The 13641-nt window shown below is 41.6% G+C and overlaps 1 protein-coding gene across 4 annotated transcripts; it reads left to right on the top strand.

Moving 5' to 3' along the window:
- Window positions 1-332: 332 nt before the first annotated feature.
- LOC132256543 (patronin) lies at window positions 333-13510 on the top strand. Of its 4 annotated transcripts, none has more exons than XM_059753022.1 (11): window positions 333-513; window positions 708-771; window positions 2523-2834; window positions 4919-5480; window positions 7142-7291; window positions 8690-8761; window positions 9221-11158; window positions 11967-12080; window positions 12164-12346; window positions 12497-12779; window positions 13280-13510. In XM_059753022.1, the coding sequence occupies exons 2-11, from the start codon at window positions 730-732 to the stop codon at window positions 13422-13424; spliced, it is 3801 nt and encodes a 1266-aa protein (XP_059609005.1). In that variant the 5' UTR covers window positions 333-513; window positions 708-729; the 3' UTR covers window positions 13425-13510. The 4 variants fall into 4 exon arrangements, with proteins under 4 accessions (XP_059609005.1, XP_059609006.1, XP_059609008.1 ...); XM_059753023.1 differs by having other exon boundaries at window positions 334-513; window positions 11970-12080; XM_059753025.1 differs by lacking the exon at window positions 12164-12346 and having other exon boundaries at window positions 334-513.
- Window positions 13511-13641: the final 131 nt, after the last annotated feature.

The raw sequence follows: 13641 nt of genomic DNA, 5'->3' as shown, positions 1-13641 counted from the left end.
AATTTCCTCTTCAAGAATCATATCCAAAACAGCAATCTGACGATCAGAATTGCTTTTTTCTTAAGGTGAAAGAAAGTTTTTTCGTCTAAACATTATTTTTAACGCTTTTATGTCCATTCTTGGGCTTAAAATTTCTTCTAAAAACTTTTTTCTAGCCTTAAATGTAATTTTCCACAATATTTGTTTGGAAAGCTGCTAAAATTGCATTTTCACGTCCTTTTTCGAGTTCGATTCCAGCTCGTGGCAAGTTTTTTTCCGACACTTTCCAGTTTTGGCCTTTTTTTCGTATATTCTTCCCTAATTCTTCCACTTTGAGCAACCCTGGCGGTTATTTCAAAGTCCGCTGATAGCTTTGACAGGTTTTTCACCATTCAACTGCTGCCCACGATCGCCAATTCCAGTCGTGAGCCGGCGCTGGCGTCGCGGTCTTACGTCAGTTCCAGAAATGTCATTCAATGGTGGAGTGAAGTGCAGCAACTGTGTGAAATTTTGCTAAAAAGCAGCATTTTTCTGGTACACCCACACCCCACAACCCCTGCAATCGCACCCGCGATAGCCAATTGAGACGCCCGTGCACAAATTGGGGCGCTATGTGTGCCGCAATGGGTGGAAAAGGGCGTCTGTTTTGGCTGCACGGATTTGTGCGATGGCGAATGGCGTAAAAAGATGGAGAACTAATGAAATTTTTCCACTGTCCGTGGCTTCAGGTCCGTGTTGGTTGGTGGCAAAATGGATAAGAACTTCGATGGAGATTCCGTGCACAATGTCCAGGTATGCTGTGGTGGCTTCACTGGTCCACAGACTTCCCGGACACACGCGAGTCCGGGTGTTTTGGCCGCGAGTCACACACTTTTCACAGCTATTTTCTCAGTGTTTTCCCACCCAAGACGCTCTCTTGTTTACCTCCATCGTCCTCTGATCGGTTTGGGGTGACACCGGAGCGCCCGTGGGATGTGGTTGGGCGGCAGATAGGGCGGGAGAAATTGGGAGAAAGTATCACGGCAAGCGCGGAGGTCGTTCACATGCCAAGAAGCGCCCTTCCGGACGCTGAATTGCCGGCAATGAGTGAGGGAAAGTCGTTGCTTTCCACTGTTTACGCTTCTTGCCGGCGGAAAAGCCTCTCTCTTATCACCCAGGAATGCCATTGATAAGAGCTTGCTCGCACTGTGACGCCTAGACTCGCCTCTGGTCACCGTCCTACTTTACAATTCCTCCATCCAAAACACTGCCCGGCGTATTTATGTGCTCAACTTCGAGCAGAAAAATTCTACACAAAGCAGGAGTCCTTTGTTTGGTGACAGAAGTGGGTCAGTGACCTCGATGACCTTGAGTTTTTTTTTTGGATTCAATGGAGCAATTATAGACTTGCGGGTTAGCCTTGAATCGACGGGAATTGGGATTAATCCTCCGTGGATGAGCTTGAAGTGTTCAAATGTCGGATCAGCGATAATTCGTGGTTGAATTGGCGCTAAAAACACTCAGGAGTTATTCCTCCTTGTCGACACTAGCGACAATTTAGCTTCGTGAAAGCTGTGAGCTGTCAATTGAATTTTTTTACACAAAAGGCCAAATAAACAGGCAATTTTTGAAGAAAAATAATTATCTAAATCAAATATTGAATAAAATATTTAAAAAAAAATTATTATTTTACAAATAAATTTGCAAAATAACCAAATTTTGATAAAATATTCAGGAAAAACTCATAAAATGATTGAAATTTGTATGAAATATTTAAAAAATTTGAAGGAATCAAGCTTGTTGACATAGAGAGAGTTTTCTCATGCTTTTCCTGTGAATTCACAAGATTGTCTCATGAAATTCCAGTGAACAGTCATAAGACATTCATTGAGTGGTAGTTTTATCAATCTATCAATGCTCATAATCACATAATTAGCCAAAGAGAGATAGAGAGACAGATTATCTATCGCTGCTATGACTTCATCACTTCACCAACTTGCTAGATTAAATAGGAGAGAGGGAGAGATAAGACCGAATCGGGTTGGTATAAATGTGTGCGGCAGTGTTGATGGTGTGTTTTGTATGCTTAGGCCAGGAGTGTTAAAAATGATTTTTAGCATTACAAAATCGCATTGATTGGAAGGCAAAGAGAGTGAGGTGGAGAGAGCGAGAGATGGCGAGGTTGAGATGTGGGGTAAATGGCGAAGAAGCCACCCACGTGCCCACCAATTCCCACTTAATTCTCTCTCTCTCTCGCTGATCTCACGGCAAATTGGCTTCTGCAGTGAATTTCCTCACTCTTCGCGCGCCCGCCTCCGTTTGTCCGGGTGGCCGTGGAAGTTGATAGAAAAGATAGAGACTGAGAGAGATCAGTGGAAATGCTGTGTGTTGAGTAAATAAATAGCAGATTTTTGCTGTCTCAATCTCCGTGTCACACACTTTTATAATACACACCGCGGGCACACATAATTTGGGAAGGAAGGAGAAGAGAAGCAGATTGAAAGAGATGCGAATTGAAATTCTAATGCTGTTGCCTTTTCTCGGGCTGTTTCTTCCTTTTGCAGGCCAAGCAGAAGGCATCGGTGAAGTGGCTGCTGTCGAAGGCGTACAACAATCAAGTTCCGGCCCATCTGAAGGAGCCCTTCTATCGTGATATCTCCGGCATTGAGCAGCTGAAGCCACAGATTGTCATTGGACTGGGCAATGCGTCGCTCTACTGTCAGACACTGTCGAATCTGTACTCCGATCCAAACTATCAGAACCTCAATCATGGCACAATTCTGCAGATTCTCATCAGGAAGTGTGTCCTGCTGCCCGAGAACGCTGACACGCCGCTCACGGAGACAATCCTCATTCAGACGAATCCACTCAAGACGGTGAGTTTTCCACACCCTTCATTGCGCCAGTGACATCTTTTTGTGCGTGTTTCACTCCCATTTCTCTCGCGCGCCCGCTTTTTTTCGCTCTCTCTTTCTCATCAAAACCCGCCAACTTTAGGCTACAAACGGCGAGAGGGAAATTTTCGAAAGATTTGTGTGTTTGGCTTGGGAAAATTGAGTGCATCTTTGCTGATTGATTACTGAATTGCGTGCACTTTTCCTCCACCTTTTTGTTTGCCACATTTGTGTGTAAAATTGCATAACTAATCATATTTGGCATAACAATTCCCATATACGGTGGCTGCCGATGAAATAAAACATCACTTTGAGTGCTTTTGATGATTTTTTTTGATGGTAATTTGAATTTTTCAAATGAAAATTATCAAATTACATGCAAATTTCAGTTTAAGAGGAGTCTTAAAGCATTGACAGAAGAAGAAAAAGTATAATTAAGAAGGAAAAATGTTTTATTTCAATGGCAGCAACTGTATTTTACCTGTTCAGGCAGATTCACATAGAATATGTGGAGAAAATTGCAAGAAAAGCTTGAATTTAGCTGTATTTGGTGGTCTACGTTTGCTTTTATGTAATTTCTTAGTCAATTTTTTATTATTCAATATCGTCATATTTCTTTCAATGTGCAAATTATGTCAATTACCACATTTATTCTAATGTTGACGTGGAAAAATTTCACAGTTTAGCTCTTAAGATTGCTGAATTAATGATCACAAATGACACTTTCTTCTCAAGAGATAATGATTAGTGAGAGAGAGAGATTAATTTATGCATTGAGAGTAAATTGACCCAATGTGAGTTGATATAATTGTACTCAATTACACTCAATCTCGCATCGTGAATTCTCATTCTCATATTACTTTAATAATTTTCATCGTCGAGACGTTTGAAGAAGTGTGAAAGTTTCTTTGCCATCGCGCGGAGTTATTTAATGTTTCTCACACACAAACACAGGTTGAAAAAGTGGGAAAATGAGGAAAATTCTGAAGCCTTAAATCGAGGGTGAAACTTGAGACGAGAATTTCGTGAAGAGAATTTAACACACAAACACAATAAAGCAGTATTTTTACCATTTTTATTAATTAAATATTCTCTCATTATTACCTTGTTTCTCTCTCTCTCTCTCTTTTTCCGTCTCTGGCTTATGCAAGCGACTAAAAATAATCAAACATTACGTGCCTCTCTTGTATATTATCTTCCACCTTTTGCCATTAGTTAAATAGTTGAGCTGTTTTTGGCTCTATTTACCCATCTTTGCCAGACTTTGCTAGGATTTCATTTGGAAACTCAACTTGTTGAGAATATGCAAACAGAAACACACATTCTCGTCGGCAATTTGGGTTGTTTTTAAACTATTAATATTATTCTCAATGAACAACAGAGGAAGGCCGGAAGAGGGCGAAGAAGCTGTGAATGAATGAATGAAGAAATTTTGTGTAATTGAGAGTGTGAAAAATGGGTGTTTAGAGATGGTGGAAATGCGATAAGAGCCAGAGAAAGAGAGAGAATTAAGATTGATTTAACTGGTTTGTCTGACTTGTAAATGCAATGTGTGAGTGTTGAAGTTGAAGGGCGACAGAGAAGAAAGTAAAGTTGAAATGAAGAAGAAATTGACTCTAGGATGAGGAAATATTTGGTGTCAGTTTTGTTTACTGTTTTCGGTGTGCAGAGTTGAAAAGAGGTTAAGAGGAGAATTTTGTAGATAAAAGATGCAATGATATGATAAATACCGCACGGATTCTTCACGTTTGACAACTGTCAATTTGTATTAAATAAACTCCCAAATTTGCCAGCCAACGCCTTATTGTTCGTATTTCATTCGTGCTTTACACTAGCGCCGCCAGGCGGTCGTCAATATAAGCTATGAAAAGCGAAAAATTGCAACATAAAATTCTTAGCTTTTACGAATTGAAAAATATGAAATCTTGTAATGTTGCAATGAGCGAATAAGCATTGGATTTTGTGATAATAATTAATGATGAATAATAATTCTTATCTTTATTCTATATGCAATCTTACTTGAATTCTCTCTGTATTTCTCTTTGGCGCATTCTTTGGCCGGGCAGAAAGCGCACATGGTGTTGATTGAGTCGCTGATGGCGCTGTACATCAAGGAGGTGGGGACGTTTGAGAGGATCTCCAGCGCTGTGGGGCGCATCGCGGGGCGCGCGCTGGCGCTCGAGGGTCAGCCAGGACATCAGGATCCGCTGCTGGCGTGGGTGGCGCACGTGTGCGTGGCGCTGAAGCAGCGCATCGACGCCGAGAGTGGTGGTCAGAGGGTGCAAGAGCTGGAGCAGTGGTTCGACAAGGTGTTGAGCCTCACGGACTACAACGATCTGTCGGATGGCGTGTGTCTGGCCTTCCTCATCTCCTACTACAGCCCAAAGCTGGTGCCGTGGCACGCGGTGCGCGTGAATTACATCCCAACCGTGGAGGATTGCATCTACAACATGCACATCGTGAGCAGCTTCTGTCAGCAGCATCTGCCATACTCCGTCTACCACATGATTCCCGAGGACATTGCCTACATCAAGGGCACCATGAAGCAGAATCTGCAGGTGTTCGTGGCGGATTTGTTCAATCTCTTTGAGATTCACCTCGTCAATTGCATCACGCATCCTGACTTTGGTGAGTTTCGCCCCACATTCTTTTTTATTGATTTCTCTGTAGTTTTGTTGCTCAGCATCTTTCTGTCCAGACGCTTGCGATGGACGCTGTCTTTCTGTTACACTGTCTCTCTCTCTTAAGTGTTGTGTAGAGTTTACCGTACTATATATATATTTGAAGACATTAATGTTGTTTATCAGGCTGAGGGTCTTTTCTAATTTTATGCTAATCCAATTCCACCCATTCTAAAGTGCGTCGTGTGACGCGATTTTTGGCTTTGCTTTCTTATAAGATACTAAATTTGACACTGTTTAGAGTTGATAATAATTTCACAGTTTGTCTAATGAACATTCTAATCACTTAACGATATATAAAATTGGTTTTTGCAGCGAGGAGAAGAAGTGTGGTCGAAATGGAGTTGATAAATTGTCCCAATTGTGGAATATCTTTGATTTACTCTCTTGAAAATATCTGAATTTTAAATATCTTCTTCTGCACTTGATGCATTTTAGAATGGATGGTGCGGATTTTTCTTTCTTTCTATTCCTGGTAAATGTTGATTTATGTAATTTGTACAGGAAAGAAAAACACCGTTTTGTACATTGAGTGTCCGTTGCAACTTTACTGTCAAAAATATGAATTTATAAAAATGACGTTGCAAGATTACGATTCATAACATTTACTAATGCATGAAGAATTTATCTTCTGCGATATGAGAAATGTTTCAATAGCCGGAAAATTGAGAAAAATTGACAATAATGAGGTTTTTATGTAGATAAACAATATATTTATCGGGTTTTTCTAGCTATTTGTGCGCTTTTCAATGCACCAATTTGAGGTTATGTGTTTCCGGACATTCTTTGAACTTTTCCGAGGAAACTGATTGGATTTCCAAAGCCATTCTATTGCGATTCTGTTGTGAAATGTCACAACAAAGACATTTTCCTGGACATTTTAGTCACTGAGATTCACTTTTTCTCCCTGATAAACTCATTTTTCGCGTTTGACAACTGTCAATTTGTATTAAATAAACTCCCAAATTTGCCAGCCAACGCCTTATTGTTCGTATTCCATTCGTGGTTCGCACTAGCGTCACCAAGTGGTCGCTAATAGAAGCTATGTAAAGCTTAAAGTTGGAACATTGAATTCATAGCTTTTACGAATTGAAATATGAAATCTGTAATGTTGCAACGACTCAAAAGTTTGAGAGAAAGAGTGAAAAAAGAGAACACAGAAAGTGAGGAAGATGATTTTGAGGGTGGAAAATTGTTGTGAGTTCATTTCTTTGCACAATTCCGTGGCTCTTTTTCTCTTTCTCACAAGCAATTTATGTATGTATAAGACAGAAATGCAATGGTTAAAAAAGAGAAGAGATGAGGAAGAAAAAGATTTCTTATCACAATTTCCAAAGAAATTAAATGTGATTATTATTACAGTTTCTTCTCAAACACCTTCAGCAATTAATTGGTTTTCTTTTCTTAATGGTTCCTTGTTTTTATTTATTTATTTTTTCTTTAATTGAATTACGTTTTACACTATCAAACACACACACTTTGTTTGAAAAGTTTCTGTACGAAAAAGAGAGATTTTTCAATGTAATATTTTTCTTTTGTGAGTTGATGATTTAGAGAGAATGTAAAAAACAAAAAAACAACTTTTTGTGTATAAATCCGGTTTCACAGAAAAGGACAAGTTGGCTTCAATTAATGAACATGGGGTGACACTTCGACGAGGACTAACCAACCACCCAACAGTAATCACGATTCCTGAGTTGAGAAGCAACTTAGATTCTGCTTTTATCACAACGACCACAAAACCGCATTCTTCTTCAGGTTCTTTGCTTAATTATATTTCCACCAAATATTGCTCAAGGGTTGCTCAAGTGGGTAAAAAGTGATTTCCATTCTTCAAATTTCCAATATATTCCACAGTTTCCTATTATATTCCACAATCCATTCCTTTCCATTCCATCCATTCTTCGAAATATTCTTCAAGATATGTTAAAATTCCAGCGCAAATCTTCATTATAAGAGAATTTAGCACAAAATAATGAAATGTCGCGGATTCGATTCTCCTTCAATTCGCTTTTTTCACAACTCTTTTTCACTTTTCTTGCCTTTTTCAACTATTTTCCTTCATTTTATAGCTTTTTATCAGCAATTTTTCCTCAATTTCTTCAAGAATTATTTCCAATAACGCAATTTGATGCTCGGAATTGCTTTTCTTTCACTAACTTTCTACTCCTAAATTCTTTTTACCGCTTTAATGTTATTCTCCAACTGGAAAACAGAATATTTACAACATATTCCGCGTTATTCTTTGAGTTTTTGATGTTTAATTCTATCAAGAATTTTATCCATTCCTGTCATTCCCGTCGATTCTTCCATTCCTTGATATTCCAGCTGAAGTGTGGTTCGTCCATTCTTCAACTTGAGCAACCCTCGCAAATATTGTGTTTTTTTTTCTTCATTATACAACAATTTCATTTGCTCTTCTGCTAGAGAAGAGAGAAATGAAGGGTTTTTGTGTTGTCTCTGAAGTGGACTTTATCTTCTCTTTTCTTCCTCATTTTATTTAAATTTCGCTCTAGTTTTTGGCATTTGTTTCTTTTTTTTGTGCGAATATTTTGATTTTGTCTGGATCTTCGATGCTTTGCGAAGAGAGTTTCCCATTGATCTATACATGATAGATAAGTGGCAAAAGGCACATTTTTCTTCTATAACATGAAACAGATTACAAGATGTCTGAGACACGAGGAGAGCAGAGAAGATGAAGAACGAGAGAGAGAAAGGGTAGATTGAGAGTGAAGAGAAAAGTAGTGTTTAGAGAAGAAGATAGCATTGATGGTGGAAGGAAAAGTGCTTCAATTTGCCCATGTTTCGTGGTCACATCTATTTTTTTTCCTTCTTTCTTTCTCTATCTCACACTATTCAGAGTTAATATCACACTTTTTTTCTCATGCTTCTTGTGTGTTTTCTTCAGTGCGCCATTAATTAATTAATGAGGCTTTTTATTCACCACTTTTTTGTTGTTGTTTTAGCTTTGCTTATAATTTTTGGAGTAAGTTTTTTTCTCTCATTTCTCTCATTTGGAGAACATGTGAAATTCTTTTGCATTTTCCCTCTTTTTTTTCTCTCTCTGTGACGTGTTGTGATGAATGTTGTGTGTGTGTGCATTCTTTGGGATGCTTGGAAGATTTTCATGCTAATGAAATCTGTTGTTCTTTGCAGGCTCTCGAATAGCATTGTCTCCGCCACTTGCGAGACAATCGTCGAAGACTGAAACTGATTCTCTAGATAGTGGTAAGAATTACGCTTCGTTGCAACTTTTACTTTCAGTAGCATTTTAAATAAACTGTCAAAAATATTATTTCCTAAAAAAGATGTTGCAAGATTACAATTCATAACATTTATTAATGTGGAAAATTTATCAATTCTTATTTTTCATTGCGTGAAGACAAGAAAAACCGGAAAATTCACATGAAAACCAAGGAAATAGATAAAATTGATGTTTTTTTATTGTTAAATTATTACATATTTATTGGATTTTTCTCACCATTTGTCCACAAATTAATGCACCAGATTGAGGTTATGTGTTTCCGGACATCCTTCGATCCTTTCAATATAAGTCAATATAAGTTATGAACAGCGTAAAGTTTGCAACATCAAATTCATAGCTTTTACGAATTGAGAAATATGAAATCTTGTAATATTGCAACGACTAGTCAGAATTTGACTTTTTCTCTCTGTCTTCTTTGCCAGCCTATGTTGTTCATCGGAGTCGTCCTGTGCCGACACTCACGTCCATTCACCACGAAGCATCGCCACCGCCGCCGCCCAGCTCAGCGGAGCGCGGCGGCTCGGCACAGCAGCTGCAACACTATGGCGAAGACAGACACAGCAGCAGCAGCTTCCATGACACTCCGGCTGGACGGCCCAGCAATTGGGATGAGCATCGGAAGCAATCGTTTGCCGGGCGTCGTTCGCGCAAGAATTCCCTGTCGGATGAGTCGCAGCTGACGATTGAGAACTTTGGTGGGTCTCAGGAGCATCTGAATCACTTCTTCAGGCCGGAGCGTGAGCAACAGAGAGCGTCTCCGGGTGCTTCCATTGGTGAGCCTGCTGTGCCGGTGCGATGTTCAATTCAGGATGCCAGAGGGACATTCCAGATTGGTTACGATGTGGAGGCGACGACGGCGTCGCCGCGTGAGGAAATGCGGCGGAGTAATAGTGTGAAGATGCCAACGCCTCCGGTGCCAGAGAGGATTGTGTACAAGGATATTCAGTTCTCGCCAGAGAATCGATTTGCTGTGCAGAAGAACAAGATCAACAGCTTCTTCATCAACAATGCAGCGGAGAACAATGGCGGCACGACGACAACATGGCAGCAGCAGAAGCAGTGGCATCAGATGGAGGAGGCAGGAGACAGTGGGCAGACGCAGGAGAATGAGATTGACGACAGGAAGCTGCTGTCCATCAGGTCACTGATGGAGGAGAAGCGGCGACACATTGAGATGGAGAAGAGGCGAATGGAGATGTCGGCGTCGCAGCAGCACAAGAAGATGGGCGATGTGGCGTACATGCAGACGCAGCAGCAGCAGTACAGGAAGGAGAATAGCGCTCCAGTGCGGCCAACGTGTTCACCACCGCCGCCACCACTCCCCGTCGCCGCGCCGCCGCCCGCCAGTGTTCCGTGCGACGACATGGCGCCGCAGAACATCTCGTTTCTGGGCGATGAGGAGGAGATTGAGGTGAATCATCATCACCATCGCGTGAGAGAACCATTCAGCATTGTGCAGACGCGGGAGAAGCCCGAGGAATTCTACCTGACCAAGGTGAATGTGTCCAATGGCAATCAGACGTACAGATTGCCAACGCCCGGACGCACGAGTATCACGTCGCAGACGTTTGCGGATCAACGACAGGAGAAGAGTGGCCATGAGACGGGATTCTTCATTGGATTCGACACGAATCAGCCGATCAAGCCCAAACCAATGCTGCGCACGAGTCATCCGGAGTTGAGGCGAGTGGAGCGGCCGAGTCCCAGGCAAACGCCGCCGGTGCAGACGCCGCCGCCGCCGAAGCCGATGGAGAGGCGAGACATTGAGCGGAAGAGCATGACGATGATCAATGATCGACTGGCGGAGGAGGTGAAGAGTGAGAGTCCTCATGTGGCGCGCAAGGGTGAATCTCTGCTGCTGGCGCTGGATGACTCGCCGCGCTCGGACACGAGTGTGTTGGATGAGATGGAGCGCAAGAAGGAGAAGATTATGCTGTTGTCGCTGAAGAGGCGCGAACAGCAGGAGGAGGTGAAGGCCAGGAAGGAGTTGGAAGCGATGCGACGACGTGAGCGTGAGGCGGAGAAAGAAGCAGAAAAGGTGCGCAAGAAGGAGGAAATGGCATCGCGACGACAGCACATCTTCGAGGCGTACAAGCTGAAGAAGAGTCTGGAGGAGGCGGAGCGCGAGGGCAAGAGTCTGGACAAGGCGGAATTGTTTCTGGCTGGCAAGCAGAAGTCCGTGGCCAAGAGGAGCACTCAAGTGGCGAGACCACGTCCCAAAACCATTCACATTGAGTCGGGCAGTATTGAGATGAACAACATTCACGTGCGTCCACGCAAGGAGCACAGCATGGACATTGATTCCGGCACCGGCAGCAGTTCCAGCATGAAGAGGGACTTCTCCAGGGATCAGGATTCAGGTAAAATGATCGAAATATGACGAAAATCGAGGGGGGGTCACATTTTTTCCGCGTCTGTTTGTCGTTCCGTCGTGACAAATGAGCTTGTGAGGCATAAACGCTAAGAGATATCGACATATCGTTAAAAGTATGCAATGGTAATGAAGATTTTGATGTCAAATCCGCCATTTTGAACATTCCAAAAACACATTTTACTCAATTATTCAGCTTCTATGGTATGATTAAGGTCCAAATTTTAGTATGTTATAGCTGGCATCAAGACCTTTCCAACGAGCCACCACTTAAGGATCTAGGTCCTTCCGGACCCTAGAAAAAAGAGATTAAAGTTTGAAACTTTAAATCGCCATTAATCAGCTTCCAATTAACCGATCGGAATAATTTTGAGTTCATTGGAAAGGTCTCTTAAAATGCAATTTTCACTCGAACATCATAAATCTATAGGATCACAGTTAGGGGTGCTAAAATCGTAAAACCTATTATCAAAACTTTAAATTTGTATAACTCAAAAACGAGTCGATGAATTTTCTCTAAATTCCAGTATGTTGTAGTCTCTGTTGAGACGTTTCTAAAATTAGATTTATAGTTTTCTGTGGATGCAATAGAACCGGAGTTATGACTGTTTAAAGTTTTGAATTTTAAAACGCTCTAACTTTGCTTCTATTCATCCGATTATAATAATTTAGAGCTCGTTGGAAATATCTTGCAGAACTCTACGACTATTTAAAACAACAGAAGTTAATCAGACCACCGCGAAGTGTGTCCACATTTTTTAATGCCGCGTCTTGCGCGCGTCTGTCTTTCTGTTCAGCAGGCAAAAGCAGCGTTGGGAAGCAGAGTCCCGTGTCCAGGACGTCATCGTCTGTCTCCTCGGGTGTGGCGAGTTTTCGCGGAAGGAAGTCAAACTCACTGATGAATTTATCAGGTTCGTGCGTGACTGTTGAAGTGCATGAAGAGAGTTTTGCGCGTGAAAGTAGATTAATAGCGCGGTTGGCATTTTTTTCGTAGATTCCAGTGGCACTTTGTATCGGCCAGTGGCGCCGCGACGGGCTCAGTCGCCGATGGGACGTCACATCACATCACCATCTGGCCCGGGATCCCTGCCGCCGGGCCTCGTGACGAAACGTCGCGGTTTCGACGATGGAGCCAGTGATATTTCGTCAACGCCGAGCTCCATCCTCGAATACTCAGGTGCTTGAGTGCCGCCAGTAGATCTATTGTTGTTCTTGTTCTTGTCTTGTTGTTGGTGTTGGTTTTGAGCAGTTTGCTAGTCACATGAATCTCTCTGAGCTTAGGATACTAACTCTCAATCTGTGCTTCTTCTCTTCTCTTCCTTCACAGGTCCAAAGTTGTATAAACAACCAACAGCCAAATCAAATCGTGGCATAATTCTCAATGCCGTGGAGTATTGTGTGTTCCCAGGGATTGTCAATCGTGATGCCAAGCAGAAGTTGCTGGAGAAGATTGCACGATCTGAGGCGAAGCACTTTCTCATCCTCTTCAGAGATGCCGGCTGCCAATTCCGGGCGCTCTACAGCTTCTATCCGGAAAGTGATAGCATAATCAAATTGTGTGGAACGGGACCTAGTCAAGTGGACGATGTCATGTTTGATAAGTTTTACAAGTGAGTCCGCCATTTTGAATATCCTCAAAAACCACATTTTTCCTTAGATTTGACTCAAATTGCGCTATTGTGGCTCACAATGAGAGTCACTGTGGTTGAAGATCAATGGAAGAAGTGTTATTGAGTGAGATTAGCGCTTATCTTAAGGTTATTCAAATGCTCCGCCCACTTTGAAGCTCCGCCTCTTAAACTTGATATTATTTGGCTGGGATTTACAAAGCAAAATCAACTTAAATAGATTCAGAGACTCTTAATCTCGGTAAATCTGTTATGCATTCCAAAAAGATTTTAATATGTTGTAGTTCAAGTTAGGACATTTCTAAGAACAGTCTATAACTCTCCATGGTTGATAATAGAACCAGAGTTATGGCTGTTTAAAGTTTTGGATTTTTTTTATAATGTCCCTAAAACTTTAGTTCTTTCTCTACCGATCTTAATAATTTGGTCTCAAATGGAGTTTTCTCACAGTCAATGTTTGTTTCTTCTTTCTTTCTTTCCAGATACAATTCGGGGAGTAAATGTTTCTCGCAGATTCACACGAAGCATTTAACAGTAACAATAGACGCTTTCACGATTCACAATGCGCTGTGGCAGGGCAAGAAGATCAATCTGCAGAACAAGAAGGACATGGTTCTTGTTGTCTGAATTGTTGTGCGCCTTCGGCCGAAGGATCAGAACTGAGTTAAGAGTTTTAAGAGCGTGTGAAAAAAATGGTGAATTCATCATTTTTTTTTAATATTTCATGCCTACTCGTTGAGAAGAAGAAGAAAAGAAACCCTTTTGAACTGTTGAATGTGCGTGGAAGAGCGATTTTATGGACAAGAAGACACTTTTTTCTTACTTTGAGAAGGAAAAAAGGAGA

This window comes from Phlebotomus argentipes, unplaced genomic scaffold (genome assembly GCF_947086385.1).
Source record: "Phlebotomus argentipes unplaced genomic scaffold, Phlebotomus argentipes genome assembly contig_5, whole genome shotgun sequence".
NCBI classification, from domain to species: domain Eukaryota; kingdom Metazoa; phylum Arthropoda; class Insecta; order Diptera; family Psychodidae; genus Phlebotomus; species Phlebotomus argentipes.
Note: the sequence above shows the minus strand (reverse complement) of the source record. Positions and strands in the feature narration are given on the sequence as shown.